This window comes from Rhinolophus sinicus, chromosome 3 (genome assembly GCF_057876585.1).
Source record: "Rhinolophus sinicus isolate RSI-liver-muscle chromosome 3, RSI-T2T, whole genome shotgun sequence".
NCBI lineage: Eukaryota > Metazoa > Chordata > Mammalia > Chiroptera > Rhinolophidae > Rhinolophus > Rhinolophus sinicus.
In genome coordinates this window covers 78396203-78422779 of record NC_142503.1, presented here as the reverse complement: position 1 = coordinate 78422779, position 26577 = coordinate 78396203, and the positions used below count along the sequence as shown (strand labels likewise).

At 39.3% G+C, this 26577-nt stretch overlaps 1 protein-coding gene across 7 annotated transcripts; it reads left to right on the top strand.

Moving 5' to 3' along the window:
• Positions 1-8117: 8117 nt before the first annotated feature.
• TICAM2 (TIR domain containing adaptor molecule 2) lies at positions 8118-25858 on the top strand. 7 transcript variants are annotated; one of them, XM_074328589.2, is made up of 4 exons: positions 8593-8944; positions 21578-21768; positions 22791-22884; positions 23163-25858. In XM_074328589.2, exon 4 carries the CDS (start codon positions 23222-23224, stop codon positions 23927-23929), a length of 708 nt encoding a protein of 235 aa, XP_074184690.1. In that variant the 5' UTR covers positions 8593-8944; positions 21578-21768; positions 22791-22884; positions 23163-23221; the 3' UTR covers positions 23930-25858. The 7 variants fall into 7 exon arrangements, 6 of the variants coding, with proteins under 6 accessions (XP_019583389.1, XP_074184690.1, XP_074184689.1 ...); XM_074328588.2 differs by lacking the exon at positions 22791-22884; XM_074328590.2 differs by lacking the exon at positions 22791-22884 and having other exon boundaries at positions 8593-8948.
• Positions 25859-26577: the final 719 nt, after the last annotated feature.

Genomic DNA, 26577 nt, shown 5'->3' with positions numbered 1-26577 from the left:
GACTGTGTTTGTATTTTATAACTTGCATAGATTGCGCTGATTGAAGTAAGATTTTGTTCCAAGTATTCTAGGATAGAATACAAGATGATACAAAATTGTATGGGTGTTTGAAGCTTTTCTGCTGTTTTAAAAAAAATTTGCAACTGCTTTTGCCATCCCTCCCCCACCCAGAAGTGGTAAGTGCTTGAGTTTTTGAACAAGACTCAAAAACTTTGAAATGTGGTACCATGGAATACTGATTGGATAGCAATTCTAGTCACTTAATCACTACTGACTAGAAGTTAATTCTAAGCTGTTTTACAATGCATTTATCTGCTACTGCATGTAAGAGCAAAAGGAATTCAAGTTGTCATGCTGGCTAGTTTCAAATGCTACAGTGTAGCAAGGCGTACACATGTTTTCAACCCTTTAATTCTAAAATTTCGGAAGAACAAATAGATAATCCTAAACAAGAATTAAGAACTGAAGTTTAAGATTTTGGAGGTTTATCTAGTTGGATTCTTATGTTGGAATTGTCCTGCAGCTTTATAAGTGTCCCTCTATATTTAGATTTGAAAATTTTCAACACTAATGTTAACGTGATTCATAAGCATGGGTATGTTACATGTCCTTTCTGGTTACCTATCTGCTCTGTTATGTTCAGATACTTAGACCATTAAGCAGAGCCAGGTATCATCAGTGTGCCGAGTTTAGAATAGATAATGCTCTTATTTTATCTGTGCCTATCAAAATGTCATAATATTAGACTATTACTACAAATACTTTTGATGAAACTATTGAGATACATTAAAATGTTTGAAATCACCACTATTACCTCTTGTAGAAAATAGTACAGGCTTAGTCTACTCTGTATGTAACTGGTTAACATTTGATGGCTGTCAATACTCAACTGGGTATGTATATATAAATTAGAAAACACATCTATCCAGATATAAATGTTTAAGTAAACTTTTTTTCCCTTCCTCCTACTATATAATTTGTAGCTCATCTTTTTTCTTTAATCCTTCCCTAAGTAGTTGTGACAGTTTGAATTTCCCAAATATTTATGTTTGGACATGTGGCTCAGAATACATAGTTAAACATCATTAACTGTATATATTTTTAAAGTAGAATAAATAATGGAAAGGGACTTAATATACAGGTTTATACTAAAATTTCAACTGTGTGAAGATACATTATAAGATAATCTAACATTCTCTTTTAAATTAAACGTGGTTTGTGGTTCATAACTTTCATTCTGGCTTGGTGATAATCAACTTTGAAAATACAGTGGACTGAAAAGCAATTTTATTCTTTGAAAGATTTCATTTAAATCTGTACCGTCTATTTTTGCTTCAGTTTATAAATGTGTAACGTTGATAATTAAGTAGGACAGAGGAGACCCTATGACTATTGTTTTCAAAAATTAAATTAATATATAAATAATTCAAAGGGGCTTTTCATTTACTTTTGAAAAGAAAAATAAAATTATCTAAACAGATGTTGGTTGTGTAGGATTGCACCAATCTTGTAGAATAAAAGAAACTTTCCACAAACTGACTTGTTTTCTATCAGGATTTAAATATTTTTAAGGCTTCTCATCAGCTTGCAGCTTGGAGTACATTTTTGTATCAAGAGAGTGATTATTTATTTGGTATTTCATTGAAACATGTTAGGGACTGGCCAGGAAAGGAAATTAGAGAAATACAGGTATCCCCCACTTTTAGAAGTTCACTTTATGCCAATTTACTTTCACTAAAGGTCTACATTAAATGTACCTGTTTTCACTAACTGAAAGAAATCTGAAGACGATTTTCCTTTAGGAGAAAAGATGAAAAACGAAAATAACATTCAGCATTTGTTTTGCTGGGAGCCATTAGAGGCAGCCTGCACAGGGAGGGTGTGGCACTGCTTTTACTAAATGTTAGTGTTGTTTTAGTTTTTATGTATTATTTGGTAGGTTATTTGTTGGGTCTGAGAACACTTTAAAAATTTCCATATAAATTAGTGGTAATAGCTTCTATGCTTTACCCTATTTTGACTTATAAAAGGAATGCTGTACTTTCAGATAGGGGAAACCTGTATCCATCTCTAAACTGCCTCATTTTTAACCTTTTTGCATTTTTTACTGAAAGTTTGGGTGAAAGGCAGTTAAGCCTTCAGTTCCCTAAAAAGCTCTTAATTTTTAAGTACATTAACCTTAGGTGTACAATGCCTAAGTTGCCTCAATTTTTTTCTTTCCCTTTATAATGTCATAGGGGACATTCTGATTCCTGGAACAATTCTACAAAATAGAAAAACAACAATAAGTACAGGTTAACTTCAGTGAATGCTTACCGTGTGCCAGGTGCTGTGCTGAATATTTTACTTGTATTGATACAGTTAATCTTTGCAATAATCCTATGAACTAAGGATACTCTTGTTTTACAGATGAGGAAACAGGCATATACAGGTTGGGAAACCTGTCCATATCATACCGTGTTTCCCTGAAAATAAGACCTAGCCGGACCATCAGCTCTAATGCCTCTTTTGGAGCAAAAATTAATATAAGACCCGGTAAAATATATACTTATAGTAAAATAAGACCGGGTCTTATATAATATAATAATTTTTGCTCCAAAAGAGAGTTTAGAGCTGATGGTCCGGCTAGGTCTAATTTTCAGGGAAACATGGTAGTAATTAGCAGAGTTTAATATGAACCATGGCAGTCAGGCCCCAGAGCCCTGTTTCTCAGCCACCAGGCAGTATTGCCTTACAAACACCAGTGAAAGATAGATCTCTGAAGGCTTAGCCCTCTCGATTTCAGTGTAGCTCAATAGCAGCTCAGTGGTTTAGTGTCAAGTTCAAATCATGGTTGTGTGACTTCACTCAAATGATTTTATTAACTTGTGTGTCTGTTTCTTCATCTGTTAACTAAGGTAGTATCTACTATAATGAGAATATAATGAGATATTCATAAAACACAGGATCACTGCCTGTCATACGCAAGCATTTAGTAAATAGCCATATATATGTATATACATAAACAAATACATATATTTATATATATATTTTTTTAATTTTTATTTTAAATATGTTTTTCCAGGACCCATCTGTTCCAAGTCAAGTAGTTGTTTCAATCTAGTTGTGGAGGGTGCAGCTCACAGTGGCCCATGTGGGGATCAAACCGGCACGGGGCTCTAACCAACTGAGCTAATGGGTGCCTTAAATAGCTGTATTTTAATCATTGGTCCAATTATAGTCTCTTGATCTTCAGTTTCTGAAGTTCTTACTTTGGCCTCTACTCAGATGGCTCTTAAATAATACGTAACACAAATATGAAAGTGTGTGAACGTCTATAATAATGTACATGATAGTCTGCTAAGAAGTTTCAAAAATGAATAAGGTAGTCTGACCTCCAGGAACATAACTTAGTTGGCTGAGACAGGATAGCTACGTGAGCAACTAATGTTACGTAAGTAATGAAGCAGAATGGACCAGAAGGCGCTGAGACATTTACAGGGTGCTATAGAAGGAAGAAAATATGTCAAAAGACATATTCCAGAAAGTTTAGCTTTGTCTATCCATAGGGGAGGTCCATGGTTGTCTAGTTAGGCCAGCAATTGAGTGAAGTAATCTCTGCTTCAGGGATATGTACTATTAGCTAGTCCCCATTGCTACAGGTTGGAAAACATGTTAAGGTTGATAAAGGTGGTGATTCCTAACTTCTCCAGCTCAGTTGTTTCCAAATTCTGGAGGAAAATACAGGGATGGTATCCCTAAGCCATCAAATGTGCTATTTCTCAGTCTGCATTTCTCCATTTTAGCCACAAGCTATAATCATTAGGAATGATTACATTCCTTGCAGAAATCGAGATACACCAGAAGAAACACTGGTCTGGCATAATCTGTTTTTAATGCTGGTAATTACAAGTGATTACTCCTACCTTGGAAAGGCAGCAAAAGAATTTGAGAAATAATTCGAAGAGTAAAATCTGCCCATAATCCCGCCATTTTGATGTATTTCAGTTATTTTTATAGATATGTGTTTATTAAAAATTGGTATTGTCTATAATTCTTAAATTGTTAAAAATTGTGAAATCTGTCCTAATACAGAAGAAGGTAGTAAACATACAATTTAAAGAGAAGTAAAATTGTAAAGCACACACTAATCCAACCAATGCTCACTTTAAGAAATACAACTTTGCCAGCACCACAGGAGGTTGCTATGCATCTTTCTGATCACATCCCCGAGTTTTCCCACTAGAGATAACCTGTGTTGTTTGTAATGAAAATAATTTTCATATACTAGTTATGTATAATAGTTCTCAAACTCCTTTTTAAAATGATTTCCAAACATCACAAACCAATACCTCTGTAAATACAAATCTCATGCTTGAATGTTCTGGCCATGACAAACACTGTCAGCGTTTCTAAATGCTTGCTTTCTGTGCATGCTTATTCTCATTTGATATGCTTACCTCTTCATTAGCTAGTAACAGTTCCGTACAGTCTGTGGACCACACTGAATAGTACGGATGACTACATTCCTGAAAAAAATTCTAAAAAAAAAAGAAAGAAAATTAACTTTAACAAGTAAAATTTAATGGAGTATTAATAGAGTAGAATATTACATGTGTTCTTTTGTGACTTTGTTTTGCTACGTCATCCATGTTGTTGCCGATCTATCGCTATAGTTTGTTTTTGTTCCTGTGGACTAGTCCATCATAAGGGTGTACCATAGTTATATGTCTCTTACTGTGAGGACGTTTGGGTTGTTGCATGTGATGAACAGATCCACCATGAATATTCTTGTAGATCATACACTATTGCACATGTGTATGATCTCTTGAGAATACATCTAGGAGTGGAATTGCTTGCTCACAGAATATGTGTATCTTCATCTTTACTAGGTAATATCTAACTTCTAAAGCAATTGTATCAATTAGTACTTTTATGAGCAGTGTTAGAAGGTTCCACGTTTTTTTTGGTATTGTGAGACTTTAAAACTTTTGAAAATCTCCTGGGTTTGTAGTGTTGTAAAGGCAGTGTAACGGTGACCCTGTATCTTCTATTTTTGAAATTTGGACCTCTGATATAATTCGATTTGTGGTTTAGCTGGTGACTTTGAAAGTTTTTTTTCCCTTTCTTTGCTTCCCTCTTCTCCCCCCAACCCTTGATAACTCTGTTTACTGTGCATTTACTATGCATACCAGTTCCAGTGGTTCTGTTTACTCCGGACCAGTGTGCACACCTGGCTTGGTAACTGGGGAGGGGTGTTTTGCATCTGTATGGGATTCACTCTTGACCGTGGAGCAGACCCTCTTCTGGGAGGCGCCTTTACCTGAAGTTGCCTGGCCAACTTCTTCCTTTGTTTTGCTCCTCCTTGGCTTGTCTATAAAACCTTTTGGTGATATTGAGAGAGGGAGGCAGTCTTTGTGACAGGGAGTCCACTGTGTCCCCTTCATGCTGGCATTTTGGAATAAAACCTACTTTTCTTTCCACCAACCTCATCTCAAGTTTTGGCTTTCATGCGGCGAGCATACGGATCTTTTGCACGGTAACAGCAGCACTTAAGAATTTGAGAAATAATGGTTCAAAGAATAAAACCCACCCATCACCCTACCATCCATTTTGATGTAGTTCAGTTATTTTTATAGATATATGTACATATTGTTAAAGAAACTGGTATTATACCTCATCATTGCTTAATTTGTATTTCCATGAGGTTACTCACAGATTTATGTACCATTTTGGTTTCCTCTCTTGTAAAGTCCCTGTTCAAAGCATTTGTCCACTTTTAAAAATTGGATTCTTTGACCTTTTTTGATTAACAAGATTTTTTTTTATGTGCGAGACTAATCCTTTTGTTATAACTATTTTAAATATCTTCTCACAATTTGTTGTCATTTTTCTGCTCCTAGAAATGTACCAATCTTTTCCTGTATTGGTGTTTTTATGTGGTATTTAAGAAATACTTCTCTATCCTGAGGTCATGAATATCTCCTCCTGTTCTAAAATATGTACACTTTGTCTTCTACTTGAGTTTTGTATGAGATTTAATTTCTTGAAAACTCATCTTTATTGATTTATCAAGCCAATTCTGTCATCTATTAAGTGCTCATATTGGCATGAGTCTATTTCTAGGCTCTGTTCTATTCCATTGATCAGTTTGTACATCAGTAACATACTATCTTAGTTACTAAAGCTTTTAAAATTCTTGATACTTAGTAAACAGGTCTTTATACCTTATTCTTCAATATACCTTATTTTTCAAGAGTTTGACTATCATATGACTTTCGCATTTTTGTACAAAGTTTACAATTATCACGGGTTTCAACAAAAGAAAATAAATCTGTTAGGATTTTTACTGGAATTGCATTTAATTTGTGAACAATTTCCAGTTCATAATAGTGCATTTTCCAGTAAATGAACATCTATACATTGTTAAGGTCTTAGATCTTTTGATAAAGTTTTGTAATTTTCTTCACAGAAGTACATAATCCATATATTTTGTTAATCTCATTTTCTGTATATTTTTGATGTTATTGTAAATGATATCTTTAAATTTTTAAATTTTTTGTTTGTTGCTAGCACATGGGAATACAATTTTTAGATTGATTTTTCTATTCAATAACCAGTTCTTGTAATTTACATCTGTAGATTCTTTTGAACTTTCTGTGTATACAATTGTATCATCTACAAGTCAGAACATTTGTTTGTGTTTCTATTCCTCATACCTTTTGCTTTTCTTTTTCTTGTCTAACTACATTTGTAGGGATCTTCATCTGATACGATGTTGAAGAGAAGTGGTCATAATTGGCATTCTTGTTTGTTCCTGTTATGTGGGAATGCTTTCAAGATACCCTGTAAGCAATTTATGGTATTTTTTATTAAATTTAGAAATTTCTTTTCTGTTCTTAGTTTGCTAAGAGTTTTTTTTTAATAATCATAAAGGATGTTGAGTTTTATCGAAAACTTTCTGTATCAAAAAAATCACTGTTTTCCCACCTTTATTTTCTTAATGTGGTCAGTTACATGGATTGGTTTCCTATCATTAAATCAACCTTCTTGAGGTAAAACCAACCTGGCCATGATGTGATTTGTTTGTTTTTAATAGCTGGATTTGGTTTGTTTTAACATTTTTGTTTAATACCAAGATCATATAGCTTTATAAAATGAGTTGAAGAGTGGTTTTTCCCTAATTTCTGGAAGAGCTATAAGATTTGCATTACTTCTTCCTTAAATTAGATGGAAATCAGAAATCTTAGGTGTGTTTAAGGCCTGGCATCTTTGGGGGATACGCATTTTAACATATGCCAGATCTGCAATTATGTCCCCCTTTTCATTCCTGATACTACTATTTGTAGTATACAAATTTACACTGTTTGTTATACAAGATGTTATTTGTATCTTCTTTCTTTTTTACTTGGACAGTCTTACCAGAGGTTTATTACTTTTATTGGTGTTTTTGCCCAAAGAGCAAATATTTGTGGTGTTTTCTTGTTATATATTTGTTGTCTGTTTCATTGAGTTCGTATTTTTATAATGTTTATTTTTCTAGGTTGAGTTTGTCATATTTCTATATTCTTATAATAGATATTGAGCTCAAATTTTCAACTTTCTAGTCTAACATATATTTAAAACTATAGATTTCCCTCTAAATCCTACTTTAGCTCTCTGTTTTCTATGCTATATAACAAAGTACCACATATTTACCAGTTTAAAACAACATACTTTTATTATCTCACATCTATGGGTAAAGGGTCTGGGCAAACCTTAAGTGGGTCCTCTGCTCAGGGTCTCACAAGGCTGCAATCAAGCTGTCACCTGGACTGTTCCCATCTGGAGCTTGGGGTCCTCTTCCTAATTCATCAGGTTGCTGACAAAATTCAGTTCCTTGCAGCTGTAGAACTGAGGCCCTCAGCCACTTGAGGCTTCCCCTGTACAAGAGCAGCTCACGTCATGACTGCTCCTCCCAGGCCCGCAGGATGCTTGAGGTATGACTGGGATTGGGAGCCTGGGGTAGATAGGTAGGATCAAGTATTTGGCTTTCTAAGGCTTTTTATACTTCTTTCTTTTATTTGATCGGTTTTTTGTTCTCCCTTAATATTCAGTGGAGTTCCAGTCTGTTTCGCTTGTGAAGAAGGAACCTGAGAAAAGTGGCTTTTGGGGGGACGGAGTAATGCGCCGCGCATCCCTGGCCAGGGATGTGTTTGACGACAGCAACATTCAGTGAGAGAAACCCAAAGGGAAAGGGAAAGCCAAGTGGCCACCTGGGGGGACCGGGAGAGTCGCTGTATTTCGGAAAGCGTCTCGGGTCTGCTTGGGTAAGATGGGCCGTGTCCTTCCTTTAGCGTTCTGGGATTCCAGTCTGAGAAGCCGGGACTTCACCGCGGGCTCAGTGCTGGGCGCGCCGGGAAGGCACCGAGGCAGCGGCTGCTGTGGCATTCGCAGCACCCAGGTCTGTAAGGTGCAGACAGTGGACTCCCCCACCCCGCACTCTCCGTCCTCCAAGTCGAGACTTAGAGGGACATTGGGGGAAAAAAGAAGCAGTCGCAGCGCAGGGAGAGTCCATATTTGCCTGGAAGAGAGTTCCCAAGCGCGATTTCCCCTCCTCCACCCTTCTGAAAGGCCTGCTTCTTCCTTCTGCGCTGAGACATCCAGCCACCTTAACCCCGACTCGCACGGCCGGGGCGGCGTGCTGGCCCAAGCAGCCCCCGGGAAAGGCGGGGGCGTGAGGCCGACCTCCAAGGGTTAATTGTCGGTGCGTCTCGGAGGGGCGGGGACTCCGCGATCCTGCCACTTCCGCGCGGGACTCCCCGGAGTGCTAGGCAGTGGGCGTGGGGTCGGGACTGGCGGCTAGTGAAGGACGTGACACCTCTCCCTCCCGACACCCAGGAGAAGTCGCACACCCAGTGGGTCCGCTCACCCGAGAGCTAGAGGACTAGGCCACCGGGCTGATCCGGTGCCGCCGTCCTACCAGGCAAGTAGGAGCGCCGGAGGGAGCCGCCTCCCGGCTGGGGGTGGGGGAGGGACTTGGGGGCCAGGTGGCCGCAACCAGCTGCCCAGCGCCCCTGGCCTGTGGCGGGCAGGGCAGACGCAGGTTTCGGGGGCCCTGGGCGGGCCCAGCGCCGTTCTGTCGCGGGAGGCTCGCGGCGATGCCCCAGAGGACTCAGCCCGGAATAGCGATGACCAGGATCTTGTCACCGTGCAAGAAGGAACTCAGGAGTGAGGCAGGTGCAAGAATGCAAAATTGGTTTATTGAAAATGAAAGTACACATTTGAGAGAAAAGTGCCTGTGAACTCAGAATGAGTCACCACGAGGAAATCTCGAGGAAGTCAAGATAAGGGGTTTTCATCCCTTCCTCTTGGGGTGGAATCGGTGAAGTCTCATTGACTTGATTCATTCATCTCCTCCCCCTCGGAGGGACTCATTTTTCCCATTTTTCATCCTTATTTGGTTCCTCTGGGACTGTCATGGCGCCAGATGCATGATGGGAGTGGTAGTTGCCGCAATGCAATTAGCATTATAATGACATTAACAGAAGCTAAAGGTCAGGTCCCAGGTCACAGGGATTGGCCTTGCTGGATGAAACTTGGTTCTTGTTTTCCTCCAGCTGCAGGTATGGGATATAGTCACTTGTTACTTGTGTGACTAGTAGCAATGCCTTACCTTGTACCCTGGAGGGGGTTGTCAATTACCTAGGCTACCTATCCTCTCAATTCTTTGAGTCAGATGATTCCTTACTCTAAAGGGAAAATCCATACAACTTTTTGCTTTTCTTGTAGTTTCACTTTGACTAGAAAACGTTTTTTTCCTGGTTCTAATTTTATTTTGTTTTTGATTTTTTATTTTTCAATTAATTACAGTTGACATTCAATATTACTTAGTTTCAGGTGTATTGCATCATGGTTAGAGATTTACATAACTTAGGAAGTAACCCCCTCCCATAACTCTAGTATCCACCATACACAGTAATTACAATATTATTGACTGTATTCTCTATGCTGTACTTTACATCCCCCTGACTATTTTGTAATTACCAATTTGTACTTCTTAATCCCTTCATCTTTTTCACCCAGCACCCCTAACCCCCTTCCCATCTGGCAACTATCAGTTCTTGTATGAGTTTGTTTCTGTTTTTAGAAAACAGTTTTAAAAGAAAACTCCGAACAATATGCACATATAGCCCAGCATCTTAAATGGCTTAAAAGTTCTGCATGAGCCTCAGCCAGGCACATGGAGTCAATGCTGAAAATTTTGGTTTTGGTTTTCTTATTTGGCTTCTTGTTCAAAAAACTTATTTGGACAAAAATAATTTGGGCTGGCAGCTGTGAGCTAGTTTTCAGTACTATATTAGTTAGGACCTTCCCAGTAAACTTTAAATAAGGGGATCTTTAAAATATAACATTTTAATAGTTTAGTGTGTTGGTTATAAATGGAATTAAGCAACTCCACTTTATATCTCATTTAAATCAGAAAGTAGATGAGCTGGTATAGAATAATGCCCTAACTCTTTTTGAAGCAAAGTAAATGTTACTCATATGTCTAACTGTATGGAACTTGAAGTATAAACCATGTTTATACTGTTGAATCATTTGCTCCTTGTGGTATTTTTTATTTATTCATTTAGCAAATACCTATCTGCTGATACAACTTGTCTTTTAAATACCCCACCCCCTGACCAAACATCCCCTCCTAGGTCCCGCACATTTCTTTGCTCCCTTTGATTTAAAAAACAACAACAAAAACCTCTTTGAAAGGCTTGCCTCCAAGTCTCTATTGCCACTCCTATTTCTTCCTCTACCCTCTCATCTCAGGCTTTTTTTCTCCATCATCCCCATGCCACTTTTGAAATCCAGTGTCGCATGTGCATAGTTTTCACCTCCTATGACAGTTGACAGCTGCCTCCTTGATTCTTCTTCATTTGGTTTTCAGGTCACCACATTCTCCTGCATTTCCTTCCACCTCGCTGGTCACTCCTTTGTCTCCAGTCTTCTCTTCTCAACCACTAAATGTTAGAGTATCACAGGGCTCCGTTCTTGCCCATCTTCTTTTTCTAGGCATACTTTCTCCCAAGGCATTTTTCTACCCCAAGCCTCTCTAATGCAAACCACAATCTCTCTTTACCTAGATGACTGTGAAGTCTTGATTTGGTCTTCCTGCTTCTGCTCTTGTGCCTCTACAGTCTTTCTACAAATAGCAAATATAATCAGAACTCTCACTTCCCTTCAGAATCTTTTGGTAGCTTCTCACCAGAATCATGAAAACTAAACTCTAACAATGGCTTCAAAGCCCTATTTGATCTAACCCCTAACTATTTCTCTGATCTTATCTCCATCCGTCCCCCTTGCTTACAGCACTATAGTGATGCTGATCTTTTCTTTTTTTAAATATATTTGACCTTTTTTTTTTAAGATTTTATTGGGGAAGGGGAACAGGACTTCATTGGGGAACAGTGTGTACTTCCAGGACTTTTTCCAAGTCAAGTAGTTGTCCTTTCTTAGTTGTGGAGGGCACAGCTCAGCTCCAGATCCAATTGCCATTGTTAGTTGCAGGGGGCACAGCCTACCATCCCTTGTGGGAGTCGAACTGGCAACCTCTTGGTTGAGAGGATGTGCTCCAACCAACTGAGCCATCCGGGAGCTCAGCGGCAGCTCAGCTCAAGGTACTGTGCTCAATCTTAGTTGCAGGGGACAGAGCCCACCATCCCTTGCGGGAGTCAATTCCGGAGTTGAGGAATCGAACCCACAACCTTGTGGTTGAGAGTCCACTGGCCCATGTGGGAATCCTTCGGCGTTAGGAGCACGGAGCTCCAACCACCTGAGCCACTGGGCCGGCCCCAAGGCTGATCTTGCTGCTGCTCTCATTGCCTGCAGTGGGCCTCTGCTAGACCATACAGGCTGTGCACCTTCAGTTCCCTCACTTCCCTGTTCAATGCTCTATCACAGGGGTCGCTGCCATAGTCCTGTCCTTAACATCCTTTTATAACCGACCCTCAGGTGGGTTGCTGTTTGATGCTATTATAGATGGTGTTCTCTAGCATTCCCTGAAGCTTATGGCACCTTTAGAACACTGTTGTTTGCTTTAATATCACAATGTACAACCATCTTTCTCTTGAGCCTCATTTTAATAAGATATACAGTGTGCCCTTAAGTTCTGTGTTTATATAAAATATTCTTCCTGGTTTAGAGAATATTTACCCATTAATGCCAGTTCTCATTTTTAAATATAGAAAATGAAAGAAAAGTTTACCGAAAAGAACATGCAATAATTATTTTGAGCAATTCCTTTGCTTCAGTAGGCAGCAGTGGTCTGTGATTTGGAGACTTTGAATGAATGGTTCCAGTAACAGTTAGTTTTAATAGGAAGAAGAAAAATGAAGTGGCTTGTTCCGAGAATATTATACTAGTTTTTAAGTGTAGTGACTAAGCAGATATCAGAATATCTAGATGTTACAGCAAAATTCAGTTTTCTGTAAAATATGTGGGAATGGAAATGAAAAACAACATTTTCAGTTTTAGCAAAAGGTGAAAAAGTTGGAATAAAAGACTGTTTAATTTATAATGCTTATTTCTCATTTTAATCCCAAGGTGCTAGTTCTGTGATGTTATCAGTAGCATGTATATTACCTTCCTTTCTTTTGGAAGAAAAGAAAAATATTGCCTTATTTCAGAATTGCGATGCTTGAATACATAGGTACAATAGAAGATTAAATGAAAATTTGAAAATAAGTGGATTTGGAATATGGATTAAAGAAATATTAAAGAATAGGAGGGTTAAGGGGAAGCCAGGCATGAAATTAGAACCAAAAGACCCGTCACAAGCTTCTGTATGTGGGCTAGAGAACACGGTGAACCTGGAGCTTCCCAGCAGCTGAGTCAAGAGAGAGGTCCCACAGATGAAAAAGCAGGTACGCAGATGAAGGTCCATTTGTGTATTTTTGCTTTTCTAACTGCTAGAAGCAATTGTGTGTGTGCACACACTAGCCTGTGTTCAAGTAATTAAATGTTTACCTTCTCAAGGACCTTTTTTAGGTACTATGGAGGTGATTCTGCTCTTGTGCTTGTAATTAAGCAGAACATTGGAGGATCCCTGTTTGATTTAGAGTTAGCAAACGCAGAGTCTTGGAAAATTGGCATATAGATAGAAAACAGGAAGTCAGAGTTAAACCTGGAGATGGGCTAAACCCATCTGGAATATACAGATGACACATAAAGAATATTCTGTCTGGGCACCAAGTTAACATGCCCTCAATTTGCAAACACAAAACTTATAATACATTCTTTTTGTTTGTTTACTAAGAAAACATTTTTTTCAGATTGCATTCTCATTGTAGAAAAAAGGTATGTATAGATATACATGTAGATATAGGTACATTTACACATCTACCAAACACAGATACTCAATGTTACCCTTTTGGTATACTTCTTTCCAATCTGTTTTCTCTAGTTTGTTTTATAAAGCTGAGATCATACTGTATATGCTATTTTATATTCGACTTTTTTTTCACTTATTATTATAGAAGCACATTTTCTCATGTCACTAAAATTATTCAGAACTTTCATAAACATTTTTTAATGACTTAATAGGATTCAGTCATATGAATAATATGACATTTTATGTTATTGCCATTCCCCAGTTTTTGGACATTTTGATTGTTTACGCCAATAGAATTTTGGCTCGCCCATGATACTATGTAAAAGTTCTCTAATGATAAGAAAATAGAGTCATACAATTCATATTTCAAAATTGCAATAAAATGTCCCCGTAGATGTTGTGACAGAAGCAAGCTGAGCAAATTTGAAAACCTGAAAGAAAGACCCAGGTGCAGGGAGCTGGAGGATCCAAGGGAGGAGAGGCAGGAGATGAGGTTGGAATCGAAGGAGCCAGACCATGCAGGGCAGCATTGGCCATATTAAGAAATTCTGGTTCTAAGTGCGGTAAGACAGACTAATTGGATCAGATGTATGTGTTTGTTTAAAAAGATCGCTGTGGTTGTGGAATAGAGAATGGATTAGACTGACCAAAAGGGGACAGAGGAAAGCAGTTACAGAGTAGTTCAGTAGAATAGGGGAGAGATATTGCTCCAGAGTGAAAGTGTGGTGGAGAGGGAAAGTGGAACAATTTGAGATGTATTTTGGAGGTTGAATAGACAGGATTTGGTGGCAGCTGGAAATGAAAGTGTAGAAGAGGAACGGGAAAGTATCAGTGAAGCTTCAGGTTTCTGGCTGTCATAACTGGGCAAATGATGGTGCCATTTACCTTGATGGAGTGTAGTCTAGGAAAATGAGGTGAAAGCTGCTTGCCAGGCCAGGTAGCTTTTATTTGTACTGGGCCTTTGCCATCCTTATGGATTCTGTACAACCCCCCCAAAAGAAGAAAATAAATGACAGCTGATTAATATTATTTTAGTATAAGATCAGGATGGATTCAAGTTCTACCCATCCTATTGCTGAAAGTATTTATTACCCTAGTTGGGAATTTTAAAAATATTTCCAGGGGCCGGCCCAGTGGCTCAGGTGGTTGGAGCACCATGCTCCTAAGGTCCCCGGATCAATTCCCACATGGGCCAGTGAGCTGCGCTCTCTACAGCTAAGATTATGAACAACAGCTCTCCCTGAACCTGGGCTGCCGTGGGCTGCCGTGAGTGGCCGGTGGCCAGTGTGAGTGGCCGGCAGCCCGCGAGAGCTGCTGTGAGTGGCCTACTGATGACTGGCAACCGACTGCCTCAGCCGGAGGAGCGCAAGGCTCATAATACCAGCATGGGCCAGGGAGCTCTGTCCTACACAACTAGACTGAGAAATAATGGCATGAACCAAAGTGGGGGCAGGGAGGAGGCAAAAGAAGGGAGGGAAACATGTATTTCCAGTGTTAAGAAGTTAAAGAAAAAGCTACGTGTTCCTTGTCTGGCTGGCGCAGGCCTGTTCCATTGTATCCTGACATCCTGGCAGAGCTTGGCACTTCAATGCTGTAGCCCAGGGGTCAGCAAACTTTTCTGGAAGGGTCAGATAGCAAATACTATAAGCTTTATGGGCCATAGGATTTCTGTTGTAACTACTCAACTGTGCCTCTGTGCATGAAATTAGCCAGAGACAGTACATAAATGAATGGGCATGGCTGTCTCCCAGTAGAACTTTATTTACAAAATGAGGTGTCAGGCCATGTTTTGCTGTTCTGCTGTAGTTTCTTGTCCTGAATTTGGATGTTGTCCCAATCACAATTTAGTAGCAGAGAACAGCATCTACTCTAGCTAGTTTAAGCAGATAGGTATGCATTAGAGGGCATTTCAGGATTTATAGTCTCAGTGGGAAAGTATAAGAGCTGAACTCTAGGTTGAGTTTCTAGAAACACCTCATAGCAAACACCTAGTAGAACTGGTCTAGTGTTGCTGGGGCTTTTGCCACAACTAGGAAACCTGCCAAATCAGGAAGCTGCCATCTCTCGGATCACACCAACTCTGCTAGAGCCTCACCCAGGAAAACAGGTACCTCATGCTCTGCTTCCCTTCATCTTTAACTCAGACCTGAAAGTACTTAAATACATTGAGCTTCAAGGGAGTCTAGGAAATACAACTTTTGGTACTTGTGGCACAAGACGTTCAGGAAGGCACACTAAAAGGAAGTTGGAATGCATTTTGGATGAGTAGGCCTGCAGTATATGCTACAGAACACCCCTTGGGCTACTCACCATCCACACCCTCCCCACTTCTTTCCCTGCGTAAGCTTCCAGGCACCAATAGCAGTAACAGCGTGCTCTCTCCCAAGATAACGCACCGTCCTTCATAAGAACAAAAGTGCACTCATCTTCTGCCCAGAAGGTAAAACCCAAAGTCCTGTAGGTCACCACATCATGTGCAGTGCCCATCACAGACGTTGTCCTGGGACCTAGTGCACTCAGGAACTCAGCGGCCTTTCCCCTTTCTTAGGGAGAGGGGAAGTGAGAGAGAGACAGCTGCTCAACAACCCCCGAGAGAAGAACAGCTCATCAGCCCCAAGAAGTTCCCCCACCCCCGCCCCCGTATTCTTCATCCTTTCCCTCTACTGGCGAACCCCTCAGTTTCTAGGCCTTCTTGAGTATCGCTTCTCTTAAGGAAATCCTCTCCAGAACCCTGTAGCTGTTGGTCTCTCCTTTTTTTCTTAGCTGAGCTTTCCTCTCTCCTCATGCCCTCACTTCCTATAGACTCTTGAGCCCTGCAGTCTGGTGTGGTGACTCCCGCTCGTCCTCTCTAACTGCTCCTGGGAACCTCGTGGTGCTAAATGCAGTGGACACTGACCCCTGCTCGAAGCACTCTTCTCACTTGGCTCCCAGATACCTTCTGGGTCTGATTATCCTGCGGCTCCCGGGCCTCCTCCTGTCCTTTGTGGGCTGCTTCTCTGGGTGGCTGTCAGGCATTGGTTCTGTCTCAGCTCTCTCTCCTCGTTAACTGTCCACCTATTCTGTTACAGATATGAGCTAGCACCAAACTTCCACCCCCGACTAAGATGCTCTCCTGAGCCTTGGACCCACATGTGTAAGTGTCTACGAGACAGCCCCTCTTCTAGGTCATGGGACTTCAAAGCCCCTATGTCCCAAACTGGATTAATTGGTCACACACACCCCACCCCTTCCCTGCTCATCTCAGCAAACAGCACCAACACCTTACACAAGGAACAGTCTTGGGAGGCATACCTGATTCTTCTTTCTCTGTCACCTACCCCCCTTTGTCACTTCCTACATACCTGTCTCTACTATCGCTTCCTTAGTTCAGGATTCGGCTTTCTCACTTAGGTTATTGCAATAGCCTTTCAACGGATTGTTCTCCCAGTCTAAGGCCTTGCAGTCCGCTAGCCTAGTCTACTTACTACAACTGTTTTAATCTGCCTAAAACAACTCAGATCATGTTGCTATCCTACTTAACATCTACCAGGGCCTTCTGTCCGCCAACATGAGGAAATTCAAAGTTCTGAGCGTACTATATCAGGCCCCTTACATTCTCTAATCCTGTTTATTCTCTCCATTCTTTTTTCTCACCGCTACCCTCCACCCACCCCCACACACGTGGACTTGAGCCATATAAATACCAAGTGCAAAATGATCCTAACATACTCTGCCCCATGGGGCCTCTGTTTTTGCAAATGCTGGTACCATCCACATCTCTCTGCCTTACTAATGCAAAGTGTTCCTGGCAGCAGGTGTCCTCCCTGAGTGCTTTCATAGCACCTGCTCTCCTGAATGAAGCACCAGTGCAGTGCGTCCCAATTGTCTACTAGTCCTGGCTTCACATCCCCCCAAACCAGCAGGTCTTGGTGCAGAGTAAGTTTTCAACAACACTGAATTTATTAATAACATCAAAAGGTATTAATTTGAGCAAGTGAAGAAACCATTGATTTTACAGGTATTCACCGCAAGATGGTGCTGTTTACATAGGAAAGAAAATAAAGGCGCTCCAAGGCTGAAGGTTTCAAGTACAGTACTAGATGCTTTAATTTAATTTAATTTTTTTTAGATGCCTTAATTTTTAATGTGTTACATGTCAGAGGTGATGATTTAAACACATAAGCTTTTTTCGGTGGTAAACACATGGGCATATTTAAAACTGTATACATGCATGTATTTTATTTACTTACTATTGTTTGGGAACCTCTCTTCCCAAGGGGTCATGTCTTAAAAATGCAATAGTAACTCCTAGTTCTAGGGCAACAAACTTTTAAGGAAGCGTGTATTAGGGTTCTCCATAGAAACAGGAACAATAGATTAGAGAGACAGAGAGAGAAATGGAGGAAGGGAGATAAGGAATTGGCTCACATGATTGTGGGGGCTGGCAAGTCCACAATCCACTTCCTTTTTCTGTCTATACTCACTGTTAATAATCTCATATAGTCTTTAGCTTTTAAATGGAATCTATACACAGATAAATGCCGAATACAACACCTCCTAGCTGGACCTTTCCTCAAACCCTGGACTCTGCATTCTATGCCACTAAACATCATTAGCAAATCCTCTCGTACGTTATGCTGTGTACGTCATGTCTGATGACATCACGAGGTGCATAATTTCTGGTTGTGATCATAAGACTGATGATCATTTGAATGAGGGTGCTGGATCTGTTATGTCTTTGAAGTTTTTTGTTATACTCACTGGATTTTCTATTTAAGATGCAGTGGTTTTCATTATATTGGTTGTTTCTGTTAAATCTCCATAGCTATGTCTCTTTTTCAAATTGCTGTATTTTTATTGTCGTTTTTCCTTTCCGTATTCCATGATTTTTTTTTCAAGCCTTTCCACTGTGTTTAATTAACTGATATGATTTTGAGTTATATCTATTCCATTCTTTGCTGTTTCTGTTTTTTCCTAATGGTGTTAGGTCTTTGATTTGTCCGCAATCTCCCTTTTCATCTAATTCTGTTATCTCATCTTCAGTATTTTTGTTTCATTGATTATATATGCTCTGTAGTGTCTCCTAGAGCAGTGCTACTCAGAATGCTTGTCTATAGTAATGTAAGAAGCATGCACCAAATGTAAGCCGTGCTTCTTCCTTCATTGAGAATGTCTTGCTATGAAAAAGTGTCCGCCGAACTAAACAGCGTACTTCACTAATACAGTTGATTTACATCCTGGCACAGTCTCCTTATCTTGTCACAGACTGGCACCAAGCGGTTCCAGCTTGGCACCTTGTCCATGGACTATACTTTGAGCAGCACTGTCCTAGAGCATAAGCATTTGTTGTGTAAATTTTTCTTCAGCTTCTCTGTTATGTATTTAATAACATAATAGTTGCTAACATTTATGGGGCGTTGTTCTAAGCCATTTTGATCTACATAAAAACCTTAAATGTTAGGTACTATAATTATTACCGTTTTTCACACATAGTGAAATCAAAGCACAGTAACTTGTACAAAGTCTCCCAGTTTTTTTTTTATAACAGGGCTGGGACTTACTTTCAGGCAGTCTGATTCCAGAGCACATAATCTTAATGGAAATGGAATTTTTTAGTTTTCTTTTGTGTGCTGTGGTTCTTCTTTATAGTCTTTGTTTATTTCCTGTAATATTTTTGCATGTTTGCCAAGCTGTTCTTTTTATCTTATGCCTATTTAATGTGGGGGGTTCTATTGGGACCCTCTTTTGCCTAGATATAAAGTGGACACTTCTGGACTCTCCTTCCTTCTTATCTCAGACCTGTTCTGATCTTCCCTTCAGAGCCTCAGTTTCAGGGTTTCATTCTGATGGGGTATATGTTTCCACATTTCTCTTGCCTGAAGGGATGTGACTAGCTCATTTGGGCTGTGGTCCTAGTACTTGGTAGCCTCTGTTGTTTTAGATCTTTGCTGGGGGAAGGGTTGGAGGTAAGGGTGTCATTCTATCAAATTAGAAACAAAACAAAACAAAAAAGGTTCAATCTTGCAGAGAGCAATTTGGCCAAATCTATTGCTATTACAAATGCATTTGTCCTTTGATATAGATATCCTATTTAGAAGAATTATTCTACAGGTGAACCAGCATACATTTAAAAATGATTTTTGTTCAGAGTTATTCATCGTAGCATTGTTCATAATAGTAGACTGGAAACAACTCACATATCCAAGAACAGGAGACAATTATGGTATATCCACATACTGGAAGATTATTTTGTTGTAAATTAGAGTGAGGAAGTTCTCTATGTGCTTAGATGGAAAGCTCTGAGGTCATATTATTAAAGGGAAGAGATATCTGTTGATCTACTACTGCTGTGTGTGTGTGTGTGTGTGTGTGTGTGTGTGTACGTGATAAATTTTTTGAAAAAAGAATATATATTCATAAAGAAACAGCAGAAGGGTACAAGAGGAATTCATAAAATTGATCACCATAGGGGTAGCAGGATGGATAATGAAGATAAAGATGGGGGTGAGACTTTTCAATATAAATGTTTTCAACCACTACCTTTTCTAAAAAAGTAAATTAAAAAGTGAATACATACACGTTTTTATTCCTGTGAACAAGTCGTCTCGTGTGCCTCTCGCTGGTGGACATCTTTACTTTCCTCCCATTTAGCTGAGGAGAAGGACATGAAACCTAAGTGTTTTAACCTTGGTGCTGACCATTTCTGATTGAGGAGGAGAACTTTAAAGGGAACTTTCCAGAATTCTTTTTGCCAGCCTTCTTCCTATTCCCCATTTCCTTCACCACTCCATGCCTTCCTTCTCTTCTAGTAAAGCCTTCTCTGTGGAGATAATTGATTCAGAGTGAGCACAATCATTGGTTCTCGCCTTTTCTTTCAGCCTGAGAACCACAATGATGGATCAGGACCATTTCCCCATCTCTGAATCACTGTGGTGGTGGGAAAGGCAGATCTCCAGCCCACAGCTTTCAATATCTTTTTCCCTTGGCTGTGTCCTTACTCGCTCCCTCCAAATCAGAACGTCACAGTGAAGTTTTCCAGACATTGTTATTAACTTTCTTCTCTCTGGACTGCTTAGGGTAGGAATGCTTGGAAGCTGGAACAGTACATCATAGATTTCTGGAATGTTTTGCTCTTTTTTGCTGACTGATTAAGAAAAATAAGACATAAAGTTGTATTTTTTAAAAAAAAAATTATTTCAAAAGATTTTCTGATCTGGCTTGACACACCATTTTATCTTAGAAATTGTTGACACTGTCTATGAATACTTGTTGTATTACTTCAAGGGCACTTATCTGCAGCAGCTAGTGATTAAGATAATGATGTTAAGTTGCTTAAACAAACCTACTGTGTTTCCCCGAAAATAAGACCTAACCAGACCATCAGTTCTAATGCATCTTTTGGAGCAAAAATTAATAAAAGACCCGGTCTTATATGATATTATATGATATATGATATTATATTATATAAGACCTGGTCTTATATAAGACCTGGTATTATATTATATTATGTTGTATTATATTATATTATATTATATTATATTATATTATATTATATTATATTATATTATATTAATGTTATATTTTACCCGGTCTTATATAAGACCCGGTCTTATGTTATATTAAAATAAGACCGGGTCTTATATTACTTTTTGCTCCAAAAGATGCATTAGAGCTGATGGTCCGGCTAGTTCTTGTTTATGGGGAAACACGGTATCTCAATGAATAAGTGAAGATTGTTGTAATTGACACAGTAAATAGATGCTTCTGAATGGCTTAACAATTATTTTATTAGGCAGGAGAAGCTCCTTTAGGCAAGTTTGCATAGCAAAACCTTTTTTCATAATGCAATAAGAAGTCAGCAGTTAATCCTAACCTATAAGGAGAGTTAAAATTCATTTGGTTTTATTATTTGGGATATATGTGTGTATGTACGAGGTCTGACAGTTAAGTTCGCGAATTTGTTGCAACGACGTTGCTAACGTTTTTTGATATCAGAGGGCTTATTCATTATGAATTTGTACCAACTGGACAGACAGTTAACCAAGTTTACTATTTGGAAGTGCTGAAAAGACTGTGTGAAAAAGTTAGACGACCTGAACTTTGCACCAACAATTCATGGCTCTTGCATCACGACAATGCACCAGCTCACACATCCTGTCTGTGAGGGAGTTTTTAGCCAGTAAACAAATAACTGTATTGGAACACCCTCCCTACTCACCTGATCTGGCCCCCAATGACTTCTTTCTTTACCTGAAGATAAAGGAAATACGGAAAGGAAGACATTTGGATGACATTCAGGACATCAAGGGTTATACAATGACAGCTTTGATGGCCATTCCACAAAGAGTTCCAAAATTGCTTTGAAGGGTGGACAAGCCATTGGCATCGGTGCATAGCTTCCCAAGGAGAGTATTTCGAAGGTGACTATAGTGATATTCAGTAAAGAGGTATGTAGCTCTTTTTTTAGGATGAGTTTGTGAACTTAATTTACCGACCTTGTATGTGTGTAGCAGTTTAGAGTTACTATGCCTAGAATACCTCTTGGTAGTTGGCACAATATACTGTGGAGTCAGAACCTAAAGTACAGATACAATGAATGACAAGCAGTAGCCAGCAACTCTTTCTCTATTCAGAGGCAGTAGCAAACCCTTTTACTCCGTACATACATTAGAAAGAAGTTCCCTATGTGTTTTTCCTTATCTTTTCTTCCCATAACAGGTTTTCACTATTTTTATTTGTTTCTTCTAAACCTGGATTATTTTGATATATGTAGCTGTATTATACCATTATGAATATAATTCTGATTTCATAATGAACTCTGGTCTTTGCCCATGAACAGTAAATAAAAATGCTAGGGAATAGAGCCTGTGGGCTCCTATTTGAAAATATGGAACCTATATTTATCTATTCTAAATTTTCTGTCTTTTGATAAGAGAATCTCTCCCCCCTGCCCGCCCTTGAAATAGCCTATTTTGGAGTTACAGTAACAACATTGGCAATGTTGTTTATTTAAATTAGATTCACATAGAGTGCTTTTCTTTCACTGCTGATCTAATTTTTCCACTCTGGATATAGGATTATTAAGATGAAAGAATGAGTGTAGACGATAGTAAAATCTGGGGAAAATCACAAGTCTTTGTTTCTAGATTTCACTTCCAAACTGAGATGTTAATTTTTCCTTAGGTGAAAAAATATGTTTTATTCAGTATTCCCAAGATTTGCTGGAAAAATAAGTTCCTCACTTTTCACAATCCTTATAATTCCTCTACCAGCCCCACTATAACAGTGCCAGACATTAGACAAACAAAACACTCTGAACTAGTGAGATTTGACATTTCAGATCTCTGTATGCTGAGTCAGTAGAGCTCCCTGCTAGCCCTCTTTAGGATATTTGTGTTCTGTTTTGTATTTGTGTTTGATACAAAAATAAATTGTGTATTTAATATTTGAATATTCTGTGTTTCTTTAGATTTTCACGTTTCTAATCTACACAATAATTTGATAATGGAGAAGTTGGATTTAAACTCCAGAAGGATAGAGGGGCGCGGTACCTTTTCTCTAAGGTACCAGAGTAATTTATTTTAATCTGGAGATTTATAGTGCTAATATAATACCATTTAAAATTTCCAGATAGCTCCTATTATATTAAACTGGCTACCTGTGGTAGCCCTTGTAAAGCTTACAAAAACACAAATGATTTTGTTTTCCAGTGATCTGTTTGGCATTTCTTAGGATCTATATATTGTAACGTCCTAGAGGTTTTCAGCTCGAACGCAGGTTTCCGTTTTTAATGCTTTGGTTAAATTTACAATATTCTTCTCTTTGTTATTTCTTCTTTTAGAATTAAAAGGAATGCTGAGAAATAAATAAAGCTTTGCTCTTCTGACTTGGATATTTATAATGGGTATCCAGAAGTCTAAAATGGATCGCTGCCCTGTTTCTCTCCCTTTGGGGAAAAGCCACAGTGTGGATACAAGTCAAAGACATCATGAGTCAGATTCCAAGAAACCTGAAATCTCCCTGCATGATGTTGCTGAGCGTAGCAGCACAACAGAAATCCCAACAGGAGAGCGGGAGGCAGCGGAGGGAGTGGAAGAGCTGCCTGAAGAGGACGCAGAAGAAGAAGAGGTGTTCCTCAAATTTGTGATACTGCATGCAGAAGGTGACACAAATGAAGCTCTCCGAGTCCAGGATCTGCTACAAAATGACTTTGGCATCAGACCTGGAATAATCTTTGCTGAGATGCCATGTGGCAGACAGCATTTACAGAATTTAGATGATGCTGTAAATGGGTCTGCATGGACAATCTTATTATTGACTGAAAACTTTTTAAGAGATACCTGGTGTAAGTTCCAGTTCTATTCATCTCTAATGAACTCTGTCAACAGGCAGCACAAATACAACTCTGTGATACCCATGCGGCCCCTGAACAATCCCTTGCCCCGGGAAAGGACTCCCTTTGCTTTGCGAACCATCAATGCCCTAGAGGAAGAAAGTCGTGGCTTTCCTACACAAGTAGAAAGAATTTTTCAGGAGTCTGTGTATAAGACACAGCAAACTATATGGAAAGAGACAAGAAATACGGTACAAAGGCAATTAATTGCGTGAGATGGAACACAGAACACATGGCTGGCTCTTGTCTTGTGAAACAAATGATTTATCTTCACTTGAGAAAGCAATTTCCTGGAGAAGTTAAATAAAAGAGATCCTTACTCTTACAGAAACATACGGAGCACAAGAAAGATAAATTTCTGCCAGACAGTCTATAGAATTGTGGTACTTTCTGCTGTTTTAGTAAACTTGGGAATGTCAGCGTTTCAAGAATTTTCCTCTCCCAGTTTTCCTAGTTCATGAATATGACAAAGGATATTCTCAATTCATAGTCCTGGTATTGAACCATGAGCAAAAACTTGTATGATAGACCTTTTTAAAGTGTAATACTTCCTTTTCACTGCATTTTGTTCTCAAAGGACACACCAAGAGATCTGTGCACCTCCCTTTGGAGACACCTCTCCTGAATGTTGTGATAAAGCATCACCCATATGGTTACCCAGAAATCTGGATAGCTAGAAAAGAACATATGGAATGTTGAGTACTGATGAGTGGGCAATCAGAAATAAATGTGAAAATGGTGGGGCTTTTCAAAATTCAGTCACATGTATTTTCTTCCTGCTGGAATTTGTATATTTGGACGCCATTCCCACCACTTGATCAGCAAGCCCACTTGATAGTATGGCAGTCAGGGTCTCTGTGGAACAGTGCTGAGGTGTCCCCTGGAGCTGGAAGTTCCCATGTTTGTCATCTTCTCTAACCGGGGCTTTATATTTGCAGAGCTTCTGAAAGGTGTATGATTGTGTGTCTTTGGCCAGATGATCAATAACCTCTCTTAGGGTAACCTTTAAAAATTTCTGTCATACACAATGCTCTATCCAGGAAGTATTTCTCAGGGAGGTGTTTAGAGTAGCCTGACCGTGTGTGTGTGTGTGTGTGTGTGTGTGTGTGTTAGATAATTTTCAGAGCTGGGATAGAAGGAGATGTGTGTTATCTCCTCTTCTTCTAGTACCCCACGCTCATAGCAAACGAGAGAATCCACAAGCACTACTATTGCTGTCCCTCACAGCTCTTCTGCCTGAGTGAGATGGAGGGAAAATCCTCAAGTACAGACTGGGACAGGGTTGGGTATGAAGCATGTCATATTGTAATGCAAAACGCACCTGACGGGGGATCAGGAGACCTGGTTGTAGCCCAGTCTGTGACACTGAGGATGAATGTGACCCTGGGCAAGCTACTACTTATTACCCTCCCTCCTATACCTGTGAAATCAAAGGACTGACTGGATGGATCGCAAAAGGCCTTTGTTCTCTCCTGCAGTGTGAACTAGGAAACAGAAAAGGGGACAAGCAAAAATACAGAATTTTATAAGGTAATAGATACTGTAACAGTTGCAGGAGGCTTTATCTATGCTTACAATGAAAGGGCATTCTTCTATGTTTTCAGCATAATTGATTTCTAAATGCTGTCCATTATGTTTTTATAATCACAGAAAAGAATCTGCTCACTCAGGTGTTCTTTAAATATGTATTTTATACAGACCCTTGAGCAAAGACATTCTGCCTGATTTTTCTTTCTCCTTATCCCCACTTTTCTGTACCCCCTACTAGTACGGGGATCTGCTCACATCTTTCTGCAGCCCACCTCTTCACAGCCATGAACCAGAATGTTCCATGAGGAACATTCCCCAATAATCCTGCAAGTAAGTCTAACCCCCTTCCCTACTAGTACTTATTAAAGAGGAGATTGTTTTCATTGCATGGTGACATTTTCTTAATCTAAGTCCCTTTCTATCACAGTAGTTTACTACTCATTTTTCTTTTTTAGTTTTAATAATAATTTTTTTGTTTTGTTTTTGTCATACTGCGTCCTGTTATCTCAAATTTCACATACCAACAAAACATTAATCACCCACCCTTTGTGCCTGCCAAACTTGGAGCAATTGATGCTGAATGGTACTTCTTAAATAAATGTTTTTATTCTTTACCCATGACTAAACTTGATTATTACTATAAAAGTGTATACTAGAAAAGTGTTTTGAAAAGAGACATCAATCTGTACTCCTCTGTAGAGCACGAGGCGCAATGTCTCACTCGATTTGGAGTTCAGTATACTTTTTATGATGAAAAATGTTAAGTACCGAATAACTGTATATATTGAATTTAACAGTTGTAACAAGGGATTATCAAAATAGCTAAACTGAAGATGAAAAGAGGGAAAAGTGTGGGCTTAGTTGTGTGTATATACATATGTACAAATATATAGATTTCGATTTACACACACTCTTAGGGAAATTCTGGAAAACTTTTCCACATGCTGGACAGCTTCCATTTTGAGTACTCTGTGGCCTTATTGCCCACCCTGGACCTTCACAGAAGAATCTGAGTTGTACCTTATGTGTCAGTTAGGACTCTTTCAGCTGTAAGAAATATAACCCAATGCACCTGTCCTACACCATAAGGTAAACTTACCATCCACCTTAACAAGAGGTCCGTCCCCTAAGATATGGTGTCTCAAAGGTGTCATTAAAAAGCTAAGTTCTTACATACAGTGGAATATTGTTGCACCTTAGAAAGGAATACAATTCTGATACATGCTACAACATAGATCAACCTTGAAAACATTATGCTAAGTGAATGAGAGCCAGATACAAAAGGATAAACACTGTGTGATTCTACTTATATGAGGCACCTAGAGTAGTTAAA